At 29.7% G+C, this 18686-nt stretch overlaps 1 protein-coding gene across 1 annotated transcript; it reads left to right on the forward strand.

The window, feature by feature from the left end:
- Positions 1 to 8980: 8980 nt before the first annotated feature.
- LOC114713042 (ethylene-responsive transcription factor ERF034-like) lies at positions 8981 to 9793 on the forward strand. The gene has a single exon (XM_028897622.1). It carries the CDS (start codon positions 8981 to 8983, stop codon positions 9725 to 9727), a length of 747 nt encoding a protein of 248 aa, XP_028753455.1. The 3' UTR covers positions 9728 to 9793.
- Positions 9794 to 18686: the final 8893 nt, after the last annotated feature.

Below are 18686 nucleotides of genomic sequence, written 5' to 3' on the forward strand. Positions count from 1 at the left end.
GGAATAATAGCAGGGAAAAGAAACATTTACAAGATTGCGAAACAAAGTGAGAGGAGAAAGAGAGATTTGGACCAAGTGAGGTGTATAAAGAATGAAGAAGGTAAAGTTCTAGTTATCGATAGAGATATTAAGGATAGATTAGAGGTTTACTTTTACAAGCTGTTTAACCAGGGAAACAAATATGTGACTCGGAACTTGGAGGACTTGCCACTTAGCGAAGATTATTAGAATTTAGCTTTTTATCATAGGATTCACAGCAAAGACGTTAAGGCAGCTCTTAAGAAAATGGATAATGGTAAAGCCGTTGGACCTAATGGTATTCCTATGGAAGTTTTAAAATGTTTAGGTGAGGAGAGTGAATTGTGGCTAACCAAGCTTTTTAATGAAATTTTACACTCCAAGAATATACTGGATAAATAGAGAAAAAGCACTTTAGTTCCTATTCACAAAAATAAAGGAGATATTCAAAACTGTGCAAGCTACTGAGGGATAAAACTTATGAGCCATACGATGAAGTTATGGAAAAAAGTGATTGAACATAGGTTGAGGTTGGAGACTTTTATTTCGAAGAACCAATTTGGATTTTTTCCAAGGAGATCCACAACAGATGTAATTTATTTACTAAAGAGGTTAATGGAAAGATACATGAGTAAAAAGAGGGATTTGCATATGTTTTTTTAACCTGGAAAAAACTTATGATCGTGTGCCAAGAGAAGTACTTTGGAAAGCTTTGGAAAAAAAAAGGTGTACAGGTTGCTTATATCAAAGCCATACAAGATATGTATGAGGGGATAACTACTAGTGTAAAAATGCCTGGGGTGAGACAAAGGATTTTCCCATTAAGATTGACCTATATCAAGGATCTTCTTTGAGTTCTTACTTATTTAATATTATTCTAGACATTCTAACTGAGCTTATTCAAGAAAAAATCCCTAAATGCATGGTTTTTACGGATGACATAGTCCTCATAAATGAATTAAGAGAAGAGATTAACTCTAGATTGGAGTCATGAAAAGGACCATGGAGTTGAAAGGTTTTCGCTTGAGCAGGTGCAAAATAGAATATACGCATTGTAATTTTGGAGGCAGGTAAGGTAATAGTGATTTGGAGGTGAAAATGAAAGATCAAATCATTCCTCAAGTGTTAAAGTTCAAATATCTAAGATCCATTATATATGAGGATAGTGAAATTGATGGAGACATTTCTCATAGAATACAAGTTGGTTGATTAAAGTAGATGGAAGCTACCAGAGTTATTTGCAATAAGAAAGTACCCGAGAAGTTTAAAGAAAAATTTTATCAGACTGCTATAAAACCAACTATGTTATATGGTAGTGAATGTTAGACGATACATGAAAAACAAGTGCATGAAGTTGGGGTATTAGAAATAAGGATGTTGAGATGGATATGTGGTCATACAAGAAAAGATAAGGTTTGAAATGAAAATATCAAAGCAAGAGTAGGTGTGGTTCCTATCAAAGAGAAAATGGTTGAACATTGCTTGAGGTGGTTTAGGCATATGCAGAGAAGCCCATTGGAGGCCCTGGTGAGAAAGGTAGATAAGACATTATGATGTCCTAAAAAAAAAAAGGCAGAGGAAGACGTAGAAGAACATTCAATGACCTCATTGAACGAGATCTCCTAGTTAACAACATATCTAAAGATTTAGTTGTAGATAGAGCACAATGGTGTGCGATTCATGTAGCTGACCCCACCTAGTAGAATAAGGCTTGTAGTTGTTGTTGCTACCTTCTTGCAGCCACATCCTCTCCTCTTCTTTCTTGTGGCTCTTCTTTTCACTCTGAGAACCCTCTCAGCCGCTCCAAAAAAAAAAAACTAAAATTAGCTGACATAAGATTTGAGTAAATGAATGACGAATAATATGCGAGCTTTATGGCAATCCCTAATAAAGAAGCCTAATATCTTAAGCTATTTTGACAAATTAGATAAGTGGTCCAAACATAAGCCTATACTCTTACTATATATTCTAATTGCTTCTACAACTTGAATTATAAACATTGTTTTTTTCAAAAAAAAAAAAAAAAAATTTCAATTGATATTAAATTATTTGACCCATATAAAGATTGGATATGTCATAACTAGAATATATCTAAATTATCGTTCATAAAACTAATCACATATAATTTGTAAGAAAAAATTAATTATACATGTGTGTGAGACAGATATTACCAGAAATTGTATTGTTCCATAAACCTCTACTTAGAATAATATTGAGCTTTAATTGAGAATCCAAAATGGCCATGGCTTTTCTTATTGTCAACGAGACTATATAAGCATACATTTTGAAGAGTCTAAGAAAGAAGCAGTTATATATGGTCCATATAACTCTTGAATAATATATAATTTTGTAGTTTGGCCAAAAATATATATATATATAATTTTGTAGCACATATTAATTAATTCCATATTTTATCTTGAATCGGTGATTCTTTGTAAATTGGAACATAAACTGGAGTAAGAAACAAATAGTAAGAAACAAATGCATCATTGCCACAAATAATAAGAAACAAACGCATCATTGCCTAACAAACTCATAGAAATTAAAAACTCAAAAAAATAAAACAACCCCATGTTAATTATTTGCAATTGGTACTTGGATAAGCAACCTCGTACCAACACCCTTCTTAATTTTTCAGTATGGGGATAATTGTTGAACCCAACAACTTTTTTCATCAAATTTTCAAATACTTTTTCCCAAGGGAATATTATTAATTACGTGTTTGTGTTGTTGTTTTTTTTTTTAATTCTTCCCTTTTTTAATTTCTTCCATTCACTGTACTTGCCCGTTTCTTCCTTTAATTTCCAACCTCATCATCTTTCTTAATTAATTATATATTGCCTCCATACCTACAATTATTTAATATACAACTCCATCCAAATCCAAGACCAACATTAAACAATGATTTCAAAATAACCAAGGTTTTGAAAATCTAACCCACGAATGAACCAGTGGAGATAATGGTTTAAGAGTAAGTAATTCAAGTTGGGATCAAACCATAATTGGACCGGTTATTTAGAATAACATAGTTTAATTAAAATATAATATTTACATAAAACTCTGAAAAGAGTAATATTTAAATAAAAAAAAGTATTAATCCACAAGCGAATAAAATATCCATATACAAACTACACATAATCTAACAAAGAGAATTGATAAAGCACAAATAAACGGGTTACTTTTTTTAAAAAAAGAAATCAAAATAATGTCGCTCTAATCTCAATAATGGAAAGAAATATCTAAATTCAACCTGACGAATCGATTTAAAATTCTTAATTCAACCAGTGAGGAAACTAGTTTACTGGTCTGACTCAAAGCAGGTGGGGTTTTAATACCATGAAAAAAAACTCATAAACTATTAAAATTATAGAATACTCTCTTGTAATAATCTTGTATTTTTCCTAACAGTGCTTAACACGTCATTAATAATTCTCTAATCTGTTAACAAAATAATGAATTATTGGTACAAATTTTAAAAATATTAAGGAGATTGTGTAGAATATCTAATCAGTCAATGATCAAATGAGATTCTTTTAAGATGTAATGAAAGACTTTATTATTTATGGAAAAAAAAAATGAAAGACGTTATTGGTCGCTCAAGCAGCTGCTGCTGGCGCTTATCTTGCATAACTATATAACTGACTCTTGCACTACTTTTAATTTTTAATATAAGATTCAATTGACTAATTTGAGAAGATTAAAAAATAATAATATATGTTATATGATCTTTCTAAAGTATTTATGTATATCATTATATTATATATCAATTTATAAAAGTAAAAAATTAGTTTAGAGAAAAATGATGAATATAAAAATTTTAAGGTAGTTTATTAACTTCTTTAATATTCTCAAACAAGTGAATTGGGTCTTCTATCATTAAGGAAAGACGTATACTATGTCTTTAATACATAAAACTAGATAATTAATTCGTGAATATTAAGAAAATTAGTTAAGTCATTTATTTGTAATAAATAGGTGTTATCTTCCTTAAAATACCCTTATTAATTACGTGCATAAGAATAAAAATAATTTAATGTCTGCAATCATTATGAGAACCACTCTAAAGAAAATAAATAAATATGAGAAACAAAGTAAATTGGAATCCTATAATTAGGACTAATTTTTTTTACCAGGATAATTAGGACCAAATTGCATCACTAATTAATTCTTATATTTAGGACCAGTTAGTATACATATCGCCCTCTCCCTCAATTTTATTCGGTTACGAGTATCCTAAAAACATGATGATTTTAATGGTATTTCAATCAGATTTGAGTATCACAAATTTTTAACGTTTGTGTGTGCGCGTATAATTGTCCTACGATTAGTTTTGTTCTTTATTTAGCCGCACACAACTTAAAATTTGAGGGAATTATATGCACATAAAAATAAAATCTAACAAAATATACAGTTAATGATTGGGAAATATGTGTGGACTTGAATGTTTGGGGAAGTTTATTATAAGTTTTAAACGTTAAATGAGTTATTTGTATATCATCTAAAGTTTGGGAAAATCAATGTTCATTCCAATAAAAATATATAATTACTGAAATGTCTCATAATAAGTTAGTAACAAGTTTTAATCCAGAAAATGATTATGAGATCTGCTCACTTGTTATTAGGATTTTTAGTATAATTATATTATTTTTTCAAAACCTCATAATAATTTTCTCTCCAAAAAAAAAATTACGGTGGACCAGAGAGATAGAAAGATGGATTAAGAGAGAAAGGATAAGGTTATATTTTGGAAAGACCAAAGGGGCAAATGATTATATTGTTTAATGTTTATGTTTGTTGCTTTAATTATTACTTTTCCCCCCTCTCTGCTTACCAAACCCAACGCGCATGCATTTAAAAAAATATCATATTTTTGAAGTCTCGTATGAGTTCGACATTCTTATGAGACAAGTAAGAATAATTAATTAATTAAAATTTGACAGTATTATCCTCTATTTTTTAAAAACAAACAAAAATTAATGGTAAATTTAAAAGCTGCACGAGAAGGGTGTTAGGATAAGCCAATAGTCCCAATTTAATTGGCTGCGCTTGCCAAGAATATTAAAATGTTGAAGATTGAATTAATTAGTATTGTGAAACGAAGGTAGGTACGTAGGTATCTCACAACAATAGAGAAACATGTAAATAAATAAATAGATAGATAGATGTGTATAGTTGTATAGATTAATAACAAAGTTTGGGACATTGATCTGTAGGAAAACGCCAGATCATATATTGAGACACAGAGTGGAGTCAAGTTGAAGAAGACATTCCAACAAGAAGTTCATAATTATTTTATAAGAAGCTCTTTAATTTTTTATTGGGGGAAACAATGTATAGTGTATGCATACTAACTACTACTACAACACTTATATATACAATGACCAAGAAACACATTCAAACGTAATACAAACCAACTAGATAAATATATTTTTTTTTGGAAAAAAACCACTTTGTACATACCTATATTTTTTTTTCAATTTTTAATTTGATACATGTGTGTTTTTTCTCTTAAAACCTCTAATTTTATTCTGTTAGCACTGTTAGTCTTTGTACTTTGCTCTGTTAGTACTGTTAGCCTCTACACAAAAGCTAATGATGCTGATATATAACCAAATTATAGTGTTTAATTATGAGAGAAAAATATACAGATACTAACGGGATTGGGTCTAGTAGAAGAAACTAATCCTTCACAATGTGACGAATCAAAATTCAAATTCTGACTAAGAGAGGTGATTACAGTTAGTGTCTGATAGTGTTTCAAACAGGATTGTCTTCAATAGGTGGATCCCTATGCTTAGCAAAAAAAAAAAAAAGAAGAAAACTATAAATACCTACGAAAATGATTTTCCCTTTTTTTTTTTTTTATGCGGATGCACAAGATAGATTAAAATATAAAATTTAGTGTGGTTTCCATGTATTATATATGGAGTCTAAGAAATGAATTAGTTATGGTATTCCATGTATTTCATGACTTGTAAAGTTTTTGAGGATTGTGCGCTTAGTACTTTCTTTTTTCCTTTTAAAACATTTAAATTCTACTGACATACGTAGAAATATATTAAAAAAATAAAAATTGCACCGAACCCCAATAAATTTATTGCATTATTTATAATTTATAAATAATATAACTTTATAAATTTTATATTTTAATTTATCATTTTAAAAAATTAAAGGAAAAATTTGGAGGATCTCTCATTGAGTTGAAGATGAGGTTAGCTCCATCGGCTTGGCTTGGCACATTTCCGGCTTCCTCAACTTGACAATGCTTATTAATGATGTGACTTACAAATAGGATAAACAATTTCATTCTTTGTCTGTTCTATAAATATAACCAAAAAAGGTATAATAATACAATAGAATATGACATGTATAAAGAGGACCAAAAAAGAGTATAATGTAATATATATAGCATGGGGTGTGTGAATATAAGCATTGAATAGCTAAGTATTATTGCCGTTGCATATAAAATGAAAAAGGGAGATGGGATGAGAATGAAAAAACTATCCTATATAAACATGAAAATCCTTCTTTCCAACAAATTAAAGCTATTTAGCTATGTCTACCAAACAAAATAAAAATACTTTTACTTACTCTTTATTATCATTTAATTTTTTTTATTTTATCATATGAACAATTGGGAAACACACATTCACATTTGTGCATAAGGTTTGAGCCAGAGTCTCCCCTCTATATATCAAGGTGTTGGTGTCATTATAGCAACGTACCACTGGCCCTCTCTTTTCTTTTGATCTTCAAAAAACATTTTCAAAATCGATCAACCATATATTTTCTTAATCATTTTGGCATTCAGAATTTTCAAATTGATTCACATTTAGTTTTCTATTTTTATTGTTATACTCCTTCCGATTCTAAATATAAAACTTATTTTATAATACAAATTATACTAAAAAAAGATCTTATATTAAAAACCTGATCGAAGGAGTATATGAAAGAGTTTATAGAATAAAGGTCAGCAGTTTGGCAATCCTATCTTATAGGTTAATTATTTTTCTTTCACAAATATCTTATATAGGTTAATTGAACCAATTGTATTGGTAGGTTCTTTAATTTGATTTTCCAATCAAACTGATCATTTCAATCCGATTTTCTGCATATTACTTTTAAATAGATAAATTACATAGACTGATCGACTGAAAAATGAAATATTAAAAAATTGATAAGTATATTTGCTTTATACGATTTTTTAATAAAATTTCAAGTCGGTCATTTGCAAATGCCTCATACAACATATATAAACACATACAAGTATTGTTGACCAAGAAAAAAGGCTTTGTTTAAAAGAAAACTGCTGGTATATCATATTCATAATAATTAAAAAAATGTGTGGGGTCTTGATGGTAGTATATTTTAAAGAAATAATTAGGTTAATTACAAACAAAATTTTTAACAATCTCACATTAATTGTAGAATTCGAACCCATTGAAAATTAATAGGGAAAATTGTGGAAAGGTCCCGATTAAAAATTTTATTAGTAAAACTACTTCAATCAAGATATTGGTACTATGCGTATATCAAATTTGTAGAGTATTGATATTTTCTGAAAAGGTTAATATTTAAATAAAACAATCATTAATCTCCAAACTCTGTGTGTGTGTGAAATATTCATGTATAAATCACACTAGCCAAATAAAATAGAGCTAATAAACTGTAAATCCGATGGATCGCTATCTTTTTAACTCAAAACTGTGTCATTTTAGACTCAACAAGGAGAGAAAAAAAAATATAATAAACCAACCCGATTGAACCATCCAAAACTCTTGATAATTGCTATGATAAGGTAGGAACTAGTTTACTGGTCTAAGTGACTGAATTGGGTTGAGTTTTATTTTTTTGGGGTAAGTGGTTGAGTTTTACCACCATGCATGATGATTAGTTAATAAGTTGCCCTACTTATAAGTCATAAATAAAATATAATTAATTAAAGTATTCATGAATCAAAACCAGCATAATATCTTCTAGAGTCCGCACAATTATATAAATTACAAAAGAAAAGAAAAAAAAAGTGCTTAGATATGTTTGATAAAGGAAGAAAAAGTAGGGAGCATCCATGTGAAAATCAAGGCTTGAAACATTAAGGTCCCACCACTCTCACCCCTTTGCTATAATCAATTAATATTTTCCTCTCTAATTAAACTGTGCAAACACATGTAATTCCCTCAACACACAGGAAATTTCATGCCTTTCTAGATATATGGACACTTAAATAGACCAAGATTCAGTAACATTTTAGGTGCAATTTAGTTAATTATAATATAATATAATATATAGTATAATGAAATGTTCAATTACCACGTGGGAATGCAACAAGTTAGCTGAACTGTACGCTACTACTCCTATCATGTTTGCCCTATTGCTTGTCTATATTCCTTTTTCTTTTTCTCCTTTTTTTCTCCTTTCCTTCTTTTTCTTCTTTTATTTTCTTTCTCTACTTTTATATGTCCTTATTTTTTAATTATATTAATCAAAACAACTTTAAAGTATACAGATTAACTTCTAATTGACCATAGAATTTGACATTAAATCACCTTGAACTTTCAAATTTATGGAAGCAGCCTCCATGTATATATTATTTCATTATGGAAGTGTAATAATATATTGATGGTGATATATTCTCTTGAACTTTGAATTTTATGTCACTAATGAGCTGTCTCTATAAGTTTTTCAAGTTTAGGGAAAAAATATTTTAAAACTTTAAATATCAAAAATAATTTATGCATAAGTCAAAGTCTTTAAAAACATTATGTGCAATAATTGAAATATTTTTTTTTCTCAAGTCATTAAAAGCCAAAAACGCACCCAGCTCCCTATTTTTATGCACCTTCACTCCCACTCATTCTTTCTGTAGCTCTTATCAATCAAACATCTCTCTCTCTCTCTCTCTCTCTCTCTCTCTCTCTCTCTCTCTCTCTCTCTCTGTGTGAGACTACTGGGAAAACGTATCATGGAAAGTGATGCCCAAGAGACCTTTAACTCATCTTCGTCATCATCATTATCTTCTTCTTCTTCATCATCATCATCAAACTCAGATTCAGGTGCCAAGAGAGATTCAAAAGTTGTTTCAGATCAGGATGGCAATTATTGCTGCAACAACAAGAAGAAGATCGGAAGTGAAGAGAAGGATGATAATAATAATGATAATAACAACAATAAGCATCCATCTTACAGAGGTGTGAGGATGAGGAACTGGGGAAAATGGGTTTCAGAGATTCGTGAGCCCAGAAAGAAATCCAGAATATGGCTTGGAACTTACCCTACTGCAGAAATGGCGGCTCGAGCCCACGACGTCGCGGCTTTAGCCATTAAAGGTCATTCAGCTTACCTCAATTTCCCTCACTTGGCTCTGGAGCTGCCCCGGCCGGCCACCACAGCTCCGAAGGACATCCAAGCCGCGGCTGCAAAGGCGGCTTCTACTGTCTTTGAGGTGGCTACTAATAAGCATTGTCGAGTTGAGGAAGCCCAAGCCGAAGCCGAGCCGGCCTCGTCTTCGACTCAAGAACAGAATTCTTCTTCTCCTCCAATATCGTCTAAGGAAGAAGATGCTTTGTTTGACCTACCAGATCTTTTCACAGATGGCAACAATGGCCTTTGTTCTTATTCTTCTGCTTCTTCTTCTTCTTCCTCTTGGAATTTTTGTGCATCTGATAGTGGTTTCAGGCTTGAGGAGCCATTGCTTTGGGAAAATTACTAGAAAGAAATAACTGTTTAATTTTCTCTCTTCTATGTGTGTAAAAATGAATAATAATAAAAAGTAAATTTCAGAATTTCAAAGTGGTGATCTATTCCTATTCCTCTTCTTTTTCCTTTTTCTCTTTCGTCCCCGGTTTACTTTTTTTTTGTGGCAGAGATTAATTTGACTAAAATAAAAAGTTGAATGATAATAATCGTGATGATAAGATCAGTCTCTTAGTTTTGTAAGTATTATAGTATATTCAAACACTGATGAATCATGCTAATAATGGAGCAATAATAGGAATAATTTAGGGACAGAGTTTAATTTGGTTGACACTTGTACATCTTTATAATAGTGTTTTTTCACACTACTCGGTTCAGCTTAATTAATATTTATGATGATTTGTACAATTATTTGGTTTCAATTATATTATAGAGTAATTCAAAGACTAAAATTATATAATAATATATCAGATCGATGAACATATCCTAAATATTTTGTCAAAAGACTTTAACTTTCACATAAATTTTGAAGATATCTTTAATCACGACAATAAAGAAAAATTACTGATGCTATAACTTTTCAAGACTAAACAGGATGGATTATTTAGCAATCTCACCTAAGTAATTAAACAACAAAAAAGCGCATGAAAGCTCTCTTTTTGCTGTGAATAATATTTACTGGATCAGGCGTGTACATTTTTCTTTGATTATTATATAATTTAAACTAATTACATAATTAGATAAAGTTGAAGAAAATAATATTCTTGCTTGATTTAGATTCCAACATCTTGATGAAGGTTTGATGCAGTTGACTGTAAAGCTAGGCAACCTGAACTTTAATTTCATTTTCTCTTTTTTTCTCCTTTACGTTAGAAAGATACCCAGAAGATTAAATGCATCATATAGTAACAATTACTTTATCAGTTGGGTATTACTAATTCATAATATTTAATTAAACTATCAACAACATGGTGTAATTAATTATTATATACAAATACCTACAACCAGGGACTCCCAAGGAATAATATTTTTCTTCTTTTCCAAAGCATATCATCAACTTTTGTGTCATGATTAGGAATAATAAATATAAAATTAATCTGATTAATTATATATTCCAAATCCCCCATGGACACACATGCAGGTATCCAAAGAAGGTGACAACATCATTATCTGAGAAGAGAATTTACAGAAATGTATACTTATTAAAGTTGAAAAATTAAATATATCAAAGAGTGTGTGTGTGTCTGTGTAGGGCCCATGTTTCCAATAAGAATTATTACCCACTAAATAAAAAGTGCTACATGACCTCACTGTTGCAAACAAATTTTCAAGGTAAATGAAAAAAAAATTGTCTTACTTTTTCCCAAGAAAAAAACAAAGAATATAGAATAAATTAATTATGAAATGACAAATAATTATAGTATATTTGCGCCTTCAATAATGTCAGTGTTATTAAAAAAAATTGGTTTGGAGTGGATAATTTGAGCTATCTTAGTCTAATTTAGAGCAATCCAAGAATTAGAATGGAGAACCAATATAAACTAAACAAAACCGATCATAAACGCTAATTTTTAACAATAATTTCTTGCAGACAAAGCTGATCACAACCTTGGGCATCTTCCTAGTTTCTATAACTAATTTTGTTCACCTTTTTTGTTTGGTAGATTTATATATCCCATGTTAAAATAAAGACGGTAGAAAAAAATGACAACTTTGAATTATATTCTTGTTTTTTAAGACGTTTTACTTTTTTTTTCCTCTTTATTCATAATATAATTAAAAAAGTATACTAGCTATTTTCCACAAGAGTTCATCAAGATCTCATTTATTATTATTTTTTCCCAACAAAATCTCATTTATTAACTGAAAAAAAAACTCTTTTTGTTATAACATACCTATTAATAATTATATAAATGAAAATATCATAAAAGGACCTCATTATATCTTCTATTATTGAGATCCTAGATTGGCCCCGTTTCACAATGCCACAAGTCAATTAGATATTTAGATTTATTGAGTCACCATCAGTGTTGGGCTCAAAGGTCAATAATCATTTCCAGCTCTTTCCCACAACAATTTGTTTTACGGCTACAAACAAGCTCAATAAACCTGACCCACAAATGATATAACTTGAATTTTCAAGTAATTTACTAAATTTGAAGATAAATTAATGGCATGGATAATTTAAGATTAGTCCCAAATAAGCATAAAGGCCTGAAAAAGAATGCGACAGAAACTAACGACAAATACACGATTATCGCGTTGTGGGGTCAGGAAAAGGTTCTTAATTTAGTTTATGGGAAAGTATTTATGTTCATTTAATTTTAAAAAAGAGACTAATACATTGTTTTTTTTTTTATTTACTGGGCATAGTTATCCTCCTATTGGAGATAATCTTGTTTGAGGTACTGTTAGACACTAAATATGAACATATCTCTCAATGAAGATTCAAACTTTAGTTCACTATAACGTGAAGAACTAACCTTTTCTATTAGATTCAAAATCCTATTAATAAAGACTAATATATTGTTACTGATTAGCAATGAAATTTTTGCAACCAATCAATTTAGCGATAGAATTTCATTACTAATTAACTCGTGACAGTCTTTTTGGCTATTTGCAAATTTCGTTGTTAATTAACTATTTTTTTTACGTAGGAAAAAAGCCGCCGGCTTCTATGTGATATTTATTGCTACTAGCCTTATAGTTTAATACTACCTCATCATGTCTGTGATATAAGGGCTTGTTTAACTTTTATTTTAATTTTAAATATAAGACCCCAATCTACTTTATTTCTCATATTTATCCATTGTTTTTCAAGATAATTTTTATAATAATGGTATTTTACGAAAGATAATATTTATTTATTACAAATAACTAACCTAACTAGTTTTCTTAATCTACTCAAATTAGTTAACTAGTTCTTATATTAAAAATTAGATATAGTAATACAAAAACTCTTCTATAAGGGGGAGGTCACAAATTTGATGTTACTTGTAACCTCAGGCCATTAAAAATACCCGACTACTTAAAAAAGTTTATGCTTATGATCAAATTTCAAAAAATCAATATAATACAATTATATATTCACAAGTTGAAGAAATTTTGTGCAATTTAAAGTTTAGCTTAGTATAAATAATATTTTAATTACAATTAATGCCAGCATGGTTACACCACAATAAAGTTAATATACGTTTGTTGTCTGGAAGCTAAATCTAGAGTCAAAACTATTGGTGAGAATTTCTTTTATGATTAAGACAACTCAGGATATAGAATATATATCATCAACCACCAAGAGAGACAATTACATTTGTTGATTGCGTGATGAAATTGACAAATTATTTATATAAGAGAGAGATTTTAGTGCAAAATGGCTGGAACAATGAGGCTTCAAGTTAAGAGGTTAGTTCATAAATTTTTAGTACTTGAGAGAATAACATTTAATCTGAAAAATCATAATGGTTGGTGTATTTGTCACCTAAATCTTAGGCATTAGTCAATTTACAATATGTCTTGTACGGGAGAGAAAGTTTGACACGTAAAGAAAAAAAATTCAATCTATATATAGGGCATAGCTAATTTAATATAGGGGAAATCACAAATAAAGACCCTTGAATTAGCAAAATCACTCTATGGTCACCTGAATATGCTAAATTACTATGAGGGACCTGGTCTCAAATTGTAATTATGAAATCATGGTCAAATTACCAAAATACCCCTCTTTAAATTTTTTTTTTTAAAAAGAAAGCCACTCCTCACCGGAATCCGGCCACCGGCGCCGGAGCTCCGGCGGCCGCTTCTGGCCACTGTCGGCGGCCGGACGCCGGGGTCCGGCCGCCGGAGCTCCGGCGCCGGCGGCCGCTTCCAGCGGTCTTCCTTTGTTTTTTTTTTAAACTGTTTTTTTTTTTTTTAAATTGGGGGAAAGTGAGGTTGGGGGGATTTGATCCCCCAACCTAATGCTTCCCAAAATAAGGAATGACCATTGAGCCAACAAATTTTTGTTAACATTATGATGCAAAAAAAAATATAAGTTAACTCATTTACTCTTGTTTCAGGTGATAACAACAATACATTTGGAAATAACAAGTTCTGATTGTAAAATAACACGTCTGGAATAAAAATTTAACAATATGTTTTTTTATAACAATAAATTTTGTTGCAGGTAATAACAACAATACATTTAAAAATAACAAGTTCTGATTATACAATAACAAGTTTGGGATTAAAATTTAAGAACACGTTTTTTTTATAACAATACACTTTGTTTCAAGTGATAACAACAATACATTTAAAAATAACAAGTTCTGATTATAAGATAATAAGTCTAGGATTAAAATTTAACAACACGTTTTTTTATAACAATTAATTATTTTATACTTTTAAAAATAAATTATTTATAACTTATAAAAAATATTTTTAATATATTTATTTCTCTAAAAAAATACTTTTTAATCTGTATATCTATACAACTCATTATAAATCAAACTACTTCTTATAAATTATAAAGTATTTATAATAAGGCATTTTTATTTATTAATCATAGTATAAATTTTATATTATTTCATTCTTTAAATATTAAAAATATTTTTTATTTTAAAGAATAAAATAGTATTTTTAATTATAAATTAGAGATAAATTTCATTTATAAATTTAAGCAGTCAAAAAGTATTTTTAATCCACAATAAATTGTACTATTTATAATTTATAAGAAGTAGTTTGATTTATAATAAGTTGTATAGATATATAGATTAAAAAATTTTAAAAAAAAATTAAAAAAGTGTGTTGCCATTTTCCCTAAATTTTATTTATAAATTTGAACAATAAAAAAGTATTTTTAATCTATAAAAAATTATACTTCAAGTTCTGATTATAAATTGGAGATAAAAATTATTTTTTTAGCAAATTAAATAGATTACAAGTACTTTTTATAAGTTATAAATAATTTATTTTCCAAAAGTATAAAATAATTAATTGTTATAAAAAAAAGGTGCTGTTGAATTTTAATTCCAGACTTGTTATTTTATAATTAGAACTTGTTATTTCCAAATGTATTGTTGTTATCACTTGAAACAAAGTGTGTTGTTATAAAAAAACATGTTGTTAAATTTTAATCCCAGACTTATTATCTTATAATCAGAACTTGTTATTTTTAAATGTATTGTTGTTATCACTTGAAATAAAGTGTGTTGTTATAAAAAAAAACGTGTTGTTAAATTTTAATCCCAAACTTGTTATTTTATAATCAGAACTTGTTATTTTTAAATGTATTGTTGTTATTGCTTGCAACAAAATTTATTGTTATAAAAAAAACATATTGTTAAATTTTTATTCCAGACGTGTTATTTTACAATCAGAACTTGTTATTTCCAAATGTATTGTTGTTATCACCTGGAACAAGAGTAAATGAGTTAACTTATATTTTTTTTTGCATCATAATGTTAACAAAAATTTGTTGGCTCAATGGTCATTCCTTATTTTGGGAAGCATTAGGTTGGGGGATCAAATCCCCCCAACCTCACTTCCCCCCAATTTTAAAAAAAAACAGTTTAAAAAAAAAACAAAGGAAGACCGCCGGCGCCGGAGCTCCGGCGGCCGGACTCCGGCGTCCTGCCGCCGACAGTGGCCGGAAGCGGCCGTCGGAGCTCCGGCGCCGGTGGCCGGATTCCGGTGAGGAGTGGCTTTCTTTTTTAAAAAAAAAAAATTTTAAAGAGGGGTATTTTGGTAATTTGACCATGATTTCATAATTACAATTTGAGACCAGGTCCCTCATAGTAATTTAGCATATTCAGGTGACCATAGAGTGATTTTGCTAATTCAAGGGTCTTTATTTGTGATTTCCCCTTTAATATATTTGATGATAATAATTTCCAAAATTTTCAAAACATGTTATAGTTTCTAATTTTAGTTTTCTTCTTAATTCCCATTTAATAAATTTGCAAAACCTTTTTGGTGTCCTAAAAATAATGCTTGAAAATCGATATTAATTCTCCAAATGTAATACTGTCATTAATATCATCATGATGTTTGGAACTAAAGAAAATAGAAGACTATTTCATACACAATTATAACTAGCAATTAATTATTTTTTAGGTGGCTAGGATACGTTTTAGTATATTATAGGGTTTTAGTAGATTAAAGGATTATGATAGATTGGACTTTTTTTTAGTGCTTCCAGTATCCTAAAAATATATTTTTGTGGTACATGTAACACTCCAAAAATATTTGTTTATATGTGTCAGCACCTTAAAATATTTTTTCCGTGCAATTTTTCACTTACAATCTATGGTGCTAGTTGCACCATGCACCAAAATACAATTTAGAGAGTTGGGTGCACCTAAAAAATATATTTTAAGGTGTTGATTATGCACCCCAAAGTATTTTAGGACACTATATGCACATGAAAATTTTTTTTATAGTGCTGGATCCACCTTAGTCCACCCTAAATTAAATTGGCAAGTATTAGATCCATGCATGTATGTATGCAAATACATGGGAAAAATGTATTGGTACTGAAGGTTTAATGACTACATATAATTTTTCTTTATAAATAATCGACCAATGCCTTTCTATAAAAAAAAAAAAGGGAAAAAAGAATTAATAAAAAAATTCAGTGGAACTTAACATCATACCTGCTGTAGTAGTCAAAATAAATGTTTTCTAAAATGTGAGAGCATTAGAAGATTGAAGTAATGAGAAGGTAGGATTTTGCATCTACGAAGATGATAATGAAATAGTGATTACACAAGTTGCAGCCCCAGCTGGCATTCATATATATAGTCCCATCCTAACGACTTAATTACTCAATAAATTAATATGGAATGAGGACAAGTAACCATAGGCTTATTCAAACAAGCTAATTGAGAATGATCTCATAACTATATCATATATATATATATGTATATATATGTGTGTATTTCTTCTTATTTTTTTCCAACAACTATATGTGTGTATTAAGATCAATAATATAAATAAATAAGTTGGACGATTGCTTTCTAAGTTGGATGTTAATGCCCAGTCGGCGTGCCCCACTAGCAAACTTAACGGTGTCAGTGCCACGAAGACAAAATTAACACTGTTAATTCCAACATTAACCAATGTTTCAAACATAATAAACTTAAATGATCAAAATTCACAGTTTGAAATTATAGGAACCAAAACTAAAATTTGGTCAAACTTCGAGGATTAAAATTAGTATTAGCTCTTGTTATTTTGAAAATTAAATTTTATACATAAGTATTGGGAATGTTTTGCCATCACTAAAATTTCAATATCAGTATTTTTTTTAATTAATAGCTCTCAGGGATGAAGGACTAAAAAGACATGTATTATTATAGAGTTAAGTAATCAAAATAAAATCTTCTGTGAAATTACAAAGAATTAAAAGTATACTTTTGCTGTGATATGACTCATTTCTAAGACTTCGCCTAGCATAGACACCTCATATTAGTTAAAGATGGAAGAGTGGATAGTCTTTTTTAAACAGAAAACTAAGATTGCTTGGTTAAGAATATGGGACCTTAACATATATATAAAATGCTTCCATGGCACCATGAAGTCTAAGGTGGGAAAGAATCTGAGTCTATAATCTGCAAAACAGCGAAGGCCAGTGGTTATATATATAAGCCGGAGGAGTTGTAATACTACCTCCGATCCTATATATAATATCTAATTTATAATGTAATTTATACTGCAAACTAGATTTTATACTACCTCCTATCCTAAATATAAGAATTAGTTGGTGGTCTTAAATATAAGACCACAATCTACTTTATCTCCCAAATTTATAATATGTTTTAAAAAATATCCCTATTGATAATAAAGTACTTCCACCTAAATGTAGTTTCAATGTATTATATGATTAAATAAGGATAATTTAAGGAAGTCAACACAGATTTATTACAAATAACTAACTTAACTAATTTTCTTAATCTCTTCAAATTAGTTATTAAGCTCTTATATTAAGGATCAAATGTAGTGTTTAGGACCGGAGGTGGTAACATCTTATTGATTACTTCCAAGATACTTTGGAGGTACTTTCAAGTGATAGAAATTCTACTTCGGCAGATGCAAAGAAAGAAGGACCAGTTTTGAATGCTATGCATCAATGCAAACTGATTGAGCCTTTTACAAAGAAGGATGTGAAAGACGGGATGTATTCTAGTGCATCTGGAAAGAGCCCAAGACTGGACGATTATAATGATGAAATTTTTATGGCTACTTGCGGCACATTATTGGTGATGATGATATCTCGGAGTTTATGTTGGGGGTATTCTGTGAGTTTATATATGAGCGTACTTGAGCTGCAATTTACTATCTCAACTACTCATGTGTATATTGAAACGGATCATAATTGGACATGGTTATGGACGCATCACAAATACACTACTTGTGTTGGAAAGTAGAAACAAGAGTGGCAATATATATACAAGCTAGCTTGTGTAACTCATAGCTCATTAGGAACTTAGGAGTTATGGTCCCACAAGTAAGAGAAAAACCGATAGTACACCTTCCCCTCTCTCGACCGTTCCTTCATGCACATTGAATTGAAGGAAATATCACAGTCAGTCACTCAAAATGTCTCTTACTACCTCCAATCTTTAATATAAGAGTTAGATAATTAATTTAAAGAGATTAAACAAAATTAGTTAAGTTAATTATTTATAATAAATGTGTGTAGACTTTCTTAAATTTAATCATGCGTATTGAAAACTATACTTGGGTGGAAATACTTTACAATCAAGATGAATATTTTTGTAAGCACATTATAAATTTGGAAAACAGAATGAATTAAGGTCTTATATTTAGGATCACCAATTATATTTTATATTTAGAACCGAAGGTAGTATTACACTTCAGCCCCATGATTTAATAGACGTGGGCTAATCTAGGAAGGGTGGATCTGCCATAGTCCAACATGTCCAATCAAGGTTGCTTCCCTCGTCAACATTAGAGCTGGGAAAACGGACTGACCCAGC

Source organism: Neltuma alba, unplaced genomic scaffold, assembly GCF_004799145.2.
Source record: "Neltuma alba isolate B1F8T4 unplaced genomic scaffold, ASM479914v2 tig00011409_pilon, whole genome shotgun sequence".
NCBI classification, from domain to species: Eukaryota; Viridiplantae; Streptophyta; class Magnoliopsida; order Fabales; family Fabaceae; genus Neltuma; species Neltuma alba.